Here is a 9,077-nt window from a genome sequence, read left to right as displayed (position 1 = left end):
GCCGGGGCCGCCGCCGCTGCCGCAGGGCCTGGGCGACGCCGCGCTCTCTCCCTCCACCCCCCCGCCGGCGGCCCCGCGCTCCCGAGGAGGTGAGTGCAGCCGCGTCTCCGCGGAGCCGGGTGGGAGCCGCCTGAGGGTCTGCCCCGGCTCTCGCTCCCCCTCTCCGGCTGCCGCAAGCCGGGCCCGCCGCTGCCGCCTGTTGCGGCCGGCCGGAGCGGGTGAGCCCGGCGCGGCGGGGGGAGCGGGCCGGCTGTGCCGCCTGTCTCCCGGAGGTTCGCCCGGCGGGCGGTAGCGCTGTGGCCTCGGAGGGGGCGAGGCGGCCGTTGCGCGCCCGCGGGGCGGCTGGAGGGGCTTCGCCGGCCCCCCCCCCGGCCCGGCTCTGGGCGGTAAATCCGGCATAAGCTGAGGTAAAGCCGGCGGGAAGGCGAGGCGGCGCTGCCGGCTGCTCGTCCGTGGCCCGCGGCTGTGTGCTGCCTCCCTCGCCGGGAGCTGCAACCCCTCAGGTACTGGAAAGCAGCAGGAATGGTGTGGAACATCTGCCAGAATGTAGAAGTACATTTAGGAAAGGTTTCCTAGAGAAACTGGGTGTCCCAAGAGCATCAGAAAGGCAGGTTTCTGCTGCCCCCCTGCATGCACCTGCGTGTGCGGTGACCCCAGGTGCGCCTTCCGCCCTTTCTGGCCCTGTCACTGAGGGTTGGTCGGCTCTTATTCTAGTTTTCTTTCAAAAGAAACTCTTTCGAGGCAAAAATGCAGCGTCTCATGAGCCGTGTGGAGCGACAAGGCGTGTTAATCGTGTAATTGCAGCCCGGGTGCTGACCCACAGGGGGGGTACGCCAAAGCAGAGCTCATTGCGACGGGTGGGAGTTTGTGTTCTCTCTGCCTGGCAGCCGTTTGCTGCGAAAAGCTCTGGAGGTGCGGCAGCCGGGTAGCCCGCTCCTTGAGCTAAAAGTGTGAGAAGCATTAGAAAATAAATCCGCTTTTCTTTTTAGTTGGCAGGATCTAGCTGAGAACAGAAACCGTTGTGTTTAGCTGTGGTCACATATATGAGTTTGTCCATATTCCGAAGACCTTAAGTTTAAGTTTTTATGCCAAAGAATAAAAACAAAAGAAACCCCAAAGCTGTTTTTACTCTTTTACAGACAGGGCACAGGCGCAGAGAAATGCGGTGATGGCTTTAGCCTCCTGCGGTCAATCTGTGGCATACCCTGGCACTGAACCTTTAGCCGCTGCCTATCTGTTTAGCCATGGGATTAACTCTGGCTTTAGTTGCCTCTGTTAGGCAGCGTTGAGCCTTATTCCTGTTTCTGAGACCAGTGAAAAATTTTTTAAAAGTTTGTTTTTCAAAGCATGGCCTTGAATGCAATATTTAAAAACTTGTTGTGAACTTTGCGAGTTGAGACGGAAGGACTCTCTTTGTCTGGTGGTTGTTTTTGATGTGGGAGGTATTTTTTTTCTACTTTATCTCTACTGCAGGACAGCTGCTTAGCACAAGCTGATTTGCCCTCTATGGCTGTTAATGTACTTCAGAGCAACTGTGGCTGACACAGTGAACATGTGCGTCCAATTCCAAAATCTGAGAAAACAGATTGTATACACTGTTTGCCTTTCATTAATGAAGTAGGAAAAACAGAGAACATATAATCCTAAAACCGTTAATAGACTACATGTGGTGCACAACTGTGACTAGGGGAATGTTGAAGACTTTATGCTCAAAAGCAGAGAATTGTGGTGTTTGTGCAGAGTTTTTGAGAATGTAGGCCACATAGCAATTCTCTAGTCGTGTATACTTGTACATATTTGTTTCATGCAGATAAAATTACTTAATTAGCAGTATTTTTAGTAAAGTGATGATTTGAGCTTTCAGTTACGTTTTCACACAAGCTGTGCAAGTGTTTTGTTAGTCTGTAGACTACTCAAGATGAAAGTCATTTGTGTATGATGGCAAGAAATTATAGTTTATTATACATTTTTTGATTGTACAGGGTTAATGGGTTATAGAGAACAAAATTTAATTTCATTTTTTTACAAATTTGCCATCAGAGAATATTGAAACAAGATTCTATATAAATTTAATGTAGAGTGAGAACGCTAACCTGACAGCGGGTTTTTAACATTTAACTTAGTGTGCAACAAGAAATAATTCCTCCCAGTGTTTTCTATCGGATGGAAAAAACCCTATCAGACTTTTCATTTTTTTTCCCTCTTTTTACATTAAGTGTAAACTTACAAAACATGCATCAGGTTGCAGATAGGGTAGTTGTAGAGGAAAGAGTGCTAGTCTTTTTCTGGATAATAGAAATTTCCATAACTCCATAGTTTGTAATGAATTACTATGTTTTTAACAGTTTAGTTGAGCTGGAAGAATAAGTGATGGAAACTAAGAGAGAGAATGAAATTTAAGGACTTGCAAGGTCCTTTGGCAACTGGGGAATGTGATCTGGTTCCAGCTATGAGAGCAGCTTGGGATGATGACAGATGTGAATTGTAGGCGTGACAAAGGCGACTTAAAAACCAAAATATGTTAAATTCATGAGGCAGTAGCTGGGGAGTGGCAGAAGTTGAGATTAGACAGAGGAAGATTTGTACGTGTGAGACTCAGGACAAAAACTGGATTTTATTAGGAAAAAGAAAGGAAAAAAAAGGCCAGCAGCTAGTAAAATCACTAAACTGGTGAAACAGCATGTTTAGAACAGCAAACAAGAGACTTTAGCAGCGGATTCTCTATTTATTTAGTTGACTGTAGACAGAAGGTAGTAAATACTGAAGGAAAGGGCAGGAGATCTAAGATACAGGATAGGAAATAGGTGGTGTGTGAAAGTATTGTAAAAGAGTGGTGATGCACTGAGGTTATCCGTGAACACAATTCTGAAAGGAACTCTTCATTCAAAAATAGTTCAGATACATTAATCAGCTAATCCTTGTGATATTTTATGGAATAGGTGTCAGGTAGTAAACACTGGAGGAGGGTGGAGTTAATATCGTAAGTTCTAGCAAGCAGTAAAATTTATCATAATTAAGCACATGTAATAACTGCTGCTAGCTTATTTACTGGCAAGTTTTGTAACACAAGTAAAATATGGGTTCAGTAACCAATCTTTATTCCTGTGGTCTTGTCTAACATGGGCTTGAATGGGTAATGCCATGCAAGTAATCCCATTGGATTTAGTGGAATTGTCTGTTGACAGCGAGTGTTGCAGGGCCCAAAGCCAGTGTGCTGAATCGTCTTGCACAATAACTGAAATAGTTAGAAAATTGAGACGACAGAGCTTTTCACAGTAATGGAGATATTAAACTAGAGCAGTTACATTTTTTTCTAATTTAGTTGATATACACTCTAAGCAGTGTGTGAAGCTGCCAAACAAATACCATTTTCCATCCTTATAGAAATAAAAGCTAGGCACAATAGGACATATCACACAAATTGCAGTAGAAATATTTTACAGAATAATTGTGAGCATTTAGAAGTGTTTCTTACTTCAATTGGCATATTTCTGTTTTTTATTTCTTTAAGGAAGTGATAACTCTGCTGATGCTTAAGAAAATCTTCAATGTTACAGGCTTAAAGAACCATACAAAGTTTTCATCTTTGCAGAAACCAAAATCCTTGTCTTGGAAAACTGCAGGTATTTTTGGCAGATTCTAAACTGTTCTGTTAATCAGACTTACTCATGGCAAAATAAGATTCAAGAAGTGAAGGTTTCCTTCCTTTTCTGTGTTCTGAAGTCATCCATGGGGAGCGTAACTACTGCTGAAAAATGTTGTTGCCAAGGCTGTCACCCCGCAATGAGAAAAATTACTGGGTTTAATTAAATTTTAAAAATATTTTTACATACGTCATGGTCATAGGAGCTTTTTCTGAAGGTCCCGGTGCATTATTACTATGATGAGCTCGGACTAGATTTGTCTTCTTGAAGAAGGCAAACAGAGTGTTTGTTTTCATTATTCTTGGAAAAGTACCAGAGTTATCCCCTAAGTATATTTACAGTTTTACAAAGCACGAAATTATTTGCTTAACTGCAAAGGGAAACATGGGCATATGGTACTCTTCTCTGTTTGCTTCTTATCTTTCTAAATTCAATTGCTACATGGATATTTTCCCATGTCTGTCAAAATAGGATTTCTTTCCTTTTTGTATTGCCTCTTTCTTCCCACACTATTCTCATTTTTTCGTTGTTATTTGATTATATAGCAGATGTAGCTCTAACTGGATTGTTTCTCAGCCATGTTTTGCTTGGGATGTGGGGCGTTAAGGAGTCAAGCATAAATACTAGTTTGACACTTTGATCTTAAAGCCCTGTCTAACACAGTGAATATCCCGTGCTCTCAGCGCCAGGAGGGCTGAGGGTAGAGTTTGCAGATAGATTAAGAAATATACTGCATGGACTGTTCGGCATCTGAGCTCTTGTGATTCTTTCACTAGCTAGTTGAGAAATACTGCATTTGAACTCAACTTTGACGAGCTCACAGCTGCAAGAAAAAGTGGTTACGTCATATTTAATGGTTACCGTACATCCTTAGATATTGTCTGAACCTAATAAGCTTAGTCTTAAGAAAAAGGCAAGAATAACTTGCATTCACTAGAAGAGTTTAACTTGCTTTCTCTTTATACAAAACAAAACCTGAGAATTTCTGTATCCCTATTTGCTAAATGATGGCTTTCTCGTAACCATTTGCTCTTTCCAAAGAAATTAACGACTTGTCTTTTGCTTTTGTCTTTCAGATTTCCTTATGTGGCCAAGCAGATGTGTTTATTTCAGCCTTAAAATTGCTGATGCCAATGCTTGCTATGGCATCTGTGGCTTCACCGGTTATATTTAAGGAGTTTTGTCCTTTATATTATCTTCTCAATGCCATTCCTACAAAGGTCCAAAAAGGCTTTCGCTCAATTGTGGTTTACCTCACAGCACTCGATACCAATGGAGACTACATTGCTGTGGGGAGCAGCATTGGAATGCTTTATCTCTACTGCAGACATTTAAACCAGATGAAAAAATATAATTTTGAGGTAAATACTAACTTTTACTCATCTCTTCTAATGAAGCTGAGTTGCTCAGAATTGAGCTGCTGTTTGTCTCTCGTTAACTTGGCGAATTTTATGTGTGGTTTGTTTCAACAGGGGAAGTGCGAATCTATTACTTTTGTAAAGCTGTTGAGTTGTTTCGATGATCTAGTTGCTGTTGGTACAGCCTCAGGTCGGGTTGCAGTTTTTCAGCTTGTGTCTTCATTGCCTGGAAGAAACAAACAGGTAAATCTTTGCATTTGGCTAGACAACTGTGAGGTTTAGTATGGTGAATCCTAGTAGAATGTTATCATGATTCTTTATAATAGTGAAAACCAGAGAATTTTGCCTGATGAAATATCTGTGAATATGTTTTAGGCTTCATATGTTAAGCTTATAAAAGCAATAATCTTAAATCAGGCTTTTCATTACAAAATATATATTTAATAAAAAATGCTTTTGATAAATTCATCCTTTGTCAAAAATGGCTGAGCTATTTGGTGGTGGGTTTTTTGACTGTTTGTTTAGTTTTTCTTGTGCTAAATAAAAATTAGAATGCCCTGAACTTTTGCACTTGATCTCCAGTTTATCAGTCAGTCACTGAATAGGCTTGGTGTCTCCATTTTTCTCTTCCCTCCTTGTAACACTTCGGTATCATTTCACAGCTTCGGAGATTTGACGTTGCTGGTATCCACAAAAGTAGCATTACAGCTTTAGCTTGGAGTCCCAATGGAATGAAATTGTTCTCTGGAGATGACAAAGGGAAGATTGTGTACTCCGCCCTAGACCTAGACCAGGTGAGCATTTATTACAGAAACCTTAATTCTCATTTACAATTTTCTGAAAGCATGCGTGTGTGTTTAAATATTTAGCGGTTAGTGAATTGCTTAGTATCATGTATTTAGTTGGACTGTTTTGTTGGTATGTGTACACTTGGCCAGCTGTGCACACACCCAGCCAGACAACTGTTAGATACACTCCACAACTGCCATTTTTTTTCACTTATTATTTTTTTAAAAAGGTGAGTGGTGATCCTTCCTGTTTTATCATGTTTCTGTCTGAAATAACTATCTACATCTCCATTCAGATTTCAGCCAGTAATTTCCACTTTAATGATGCGACGTTGTTGATTTGCTATATTGATTAAGTACTTTTTCCAGAATTGTTCAGCATCTTAGTATAGAGTACAGAAGGAAAATAACACTTGGCCTCTGCTGGGTGACTCTAGCATGTCACCAGTAAATGGAATTTTTTGGATGGCTTGTTAACTAAAACAGATCTGGGACATCAATAAAATAAATGCTAACTTAAATGTATATATGGGAGAAAAGTTTAAACAATGGCCTCTTGATTTACCCATGACTGTCCTTCATTTGATTTGGCAAAGTTTAACATCTCTGAGTGCAACAATTGTCTTGGCATTATATGGAGAAAAAGGAAGAAAATGGGTTGTGGGGCTTCTGTTGACTTTGAGTGAAATATGCTAGCTAATATTCCAAGAAAAATCAAATTGCGTTGTGTGCCACTGTGGTACGAGCAATCTAACTCCTTTCTTGTCTGCGTAAAGAAACGCCACATTCATCAAGTGTACTTTGTGCAGCAGTAGTTCAAAAGCTTTTTGTTTCATTGGTTTTTTCAGGCATATTAATTTATTTGAAATGTTAGTTATTACTTTATATTTTTGGAAAGGTTGACTCTTGTTAATTGCCTGTATCTTTAAAAGGGTATTTGCAACTCCAGCCTTGTGTTGGAAGAGCCATCATCGATTGTCCAGCTGGATTACAACCAGAAAGTGCTCCTTGTCTCTACTTTACAACGGACTATACTTTTTTACACAGAAGAGAAATCTGTCAAGCAAGTTGGAACACAGCCCAGAAAAAAGTAACCCACATAAAATCTTGATGCAGACCCATCTGTTAATTCTAGCTTTTCAGAGTGGATTACAGAAAGAGTGATCTAAGCAGTGAAATTAATACAGCACAGCAGTCCGCTCACAAAAAGTTAGTTACAGTAGCTGCGTGCTCAAACATGAAATGGCAGTTCTACCTACTTAGAAAGTGCATAGTTGCAAATATATTAGTCATATTTTCAGGGCACTACTATGCAAAAATAGTTAAGATGTTTTCTCATTTAAACTGAAATCACTGGCCAAACTTCCCCTGCAGTCCCTCTTGGTTTACTGCGACTTGGTGTGAGCAAGCATTGTTGTCAGGCCCATCTAATGGGTGATGTAGTATTTAATGCAAAAAGCAAGTCAGCATCCCAGTTTTTCTTATACACTGAAGTGAATTAAAAGGGAAAAAGTATAGCAAGCACTTAAAGCTGACGTGAAAGCTAGGAACTTCTTGTATGACCTGGCATCTTCCATTGTGTAATCCCTTTTGGATATGAAGGAGGGCACCCACTCGTAGAACAGCATGACTGACTATATCTGGAAGTGGAGGAAATGGACTCTTGAAAGAAGCTTTATAGTGTTTATTTCGGGGATATGAATAGTAAGAGGAATACCCAGGACCATGTTATGTACAAAGGGTTGTCGTGTGATGGTAATAGTATTTTTATGCGTGAGAGAAGAAGATTTTAACAGTTCAGGTAGTTCCTTGCTTCTTGCAAAGACAGGCTGTCAGTTTCTGAGCATTTGTAGTGTTTTGCTTGTTTTTTCTTAATTCTGGGAGAAGGATGGCTGCATAGTTGGGATCTTTCTGAGATGGGCGAAGAGACTATTAAGCCTATGAAGCTTATTAGTCATTTAATGTGCCTGACAGATGTAGTGTCTGGCATCTAAAGCTGAGGGAAAACTGGTTATTTGGAAGCACTGTTCTTGTCTTACTGTAACCAAATTTGTACTTCAGACATTTGACTGAATACTTTAATCGAAGAACAAAACTTTTATTTTTGATAACTCGCAGTTGTAAATTTGTGCCATTAGTTTTTAAAAAAATGTTTCTAAGTTGAGTATATAGCTTTCTAAATAAATTCTTGGTTTGTGTTTCAGCACTGGCAAATTTGGAGCATGTTTTATACCTGGCCTATGTAAACAGAGTGACCTGACGCTATTTGCTGCAAGACCCGGGCTTCGTCTCTGGAAGTCTGATGTTCACGGGACTGTTCAGGCCACATTCATATTGAAAGATGTATTTGCTGGAGGAATAAAAACTTTTGAACTATATCCTCGTTTGGAACCACCTGACAGAGGAAGTTACAGCTCCCCAGAGAAACACCTTGGGCTTGTTTCGTGCTTTTTCCGGGAAGGATGGGTGCTGACCTGGAATGAATACAGCATCTACTTACTAGACACTGTGAACCAGGTAAATAAATCTTGTGGGTGTATGTTTTGTTTCTAACTCATTTTCATTCATCCTGTGCCATGAGGTTCTTTGGATTATCCGTTACATGTCTATGATTTAAATCCATATTTAAACCTAAGAAAGACGACTTTGTTCTCTCCCTCTTCAAGTTGTTGTTGCAATGATATACTCAGAGACAAACTTGATATATTATATATGAAAATTAAATATATTTAAAGCTTTCAGTCCAGGTGTTAGCATCACAATCAATTTTGATAGTTAGCAAAGCAAATATAAATCCAAAATCTAGTAATTAATGTAAAAATAGGGTTTAGGCATATAAGATGTGCCTGGAACTATTTATTCTTTCCCTTCTACTACTGTTGGTGTCTGCAAAAAAAATGTATTACTTTTTTTTTGGTATACAGAGAGATGTAGACTATTTTGGTTTTTTTTAAAGTATGTATGAAAGCGAGTACAAGCTAATATCTTTAAATTTGTACTGTGGCTCTTCTCTGCCACCAAATTTTATATTGTTTAAGAAACTGGTTGCTGCTCATTTGGACAGAGAAAATGGATAGACCTGTGGAATTAAAGTTAGTATAAAAATGACCTACATCATGATTAAAGAGTGCTGTCCTGCTTCTTTTTTTTCTGTTTTCTTTTTTTATAAGATAAAATCTTTATTCTATAAGTACGTATGTTGATTAAATTCCAGTAAATACTTCTGTTAAGAGCACTGTCTTGTCCAAACAGTGTGTTAATCTGATGCCAATAATTTTTTTCTGTGT

General features: G+C 40.0%; 1 protein-coding gene across 3 annotated transcripts in view; it reads left to right on the top strand.

The window, feature by feature from the left end:
- Window positions 1–3: 3 nt before the first annotated feature.
- The window catches only part of TECPR2 (tectonin beta-propeller repeat containing 2), a 44,376-nt gene continuing 35,302 nt past the window's right edge, over window positions 4–9,077 (top strand). For 2 of the 3 annotated variants that reach the window (XM_065636628.1, XM_065636630.1), the window contains exons 1-6: window positions 9–89; window positions 4,721–5,005; window positions 5,117–5,245; window positions 5,665–5,796; window positions 6,723–6,880; window positions 7,995–8,307. In XM_065636628.1, the coding sequence (XP_065492700.1) occupies window positions 4,772–5,005; window positions 5,117–5,245; window positions 5,665–5,796; window positions 6,723–6,880; window positions 7,995–8,307 (966 nt within the window). In that variant the 5' untranslated portion in view covers window positions 9–89; window positions 4,721–4,771. Of the gene's footprint in view, window positions 90–3,511; window positions 3,624–4,720; window positions 5,006–5,116; window positions 5,246–5,664; window positions 5,797–6,722; window positions 6,881–7,994; window positions 8,308–9,077 lie in introns of all 3 variants that reach the window. The other variant, XM_065636629.1, reaches the window with a different exon arrangement.

Source organism: Caloenas nicobarica, chromosome 5 (assembly GCF_036013445.1).
Source record: "Caloenas nicobarica isolate bCalNic1 chromosome 5, bCalNic1.hap1, whole genome shotgun sequence".
Lineage (NCBI taxonomy): Eukaryota > Metazoa > Chordata > Aves > Columbiformes > Columbidae > Caloenas > Caloenas nicobarica.
The sequence above is the reverse complement of the archived record's forward strand: the minus strand, read 5'-3'. Positions and strand labels throughout refer to the sequence as shown.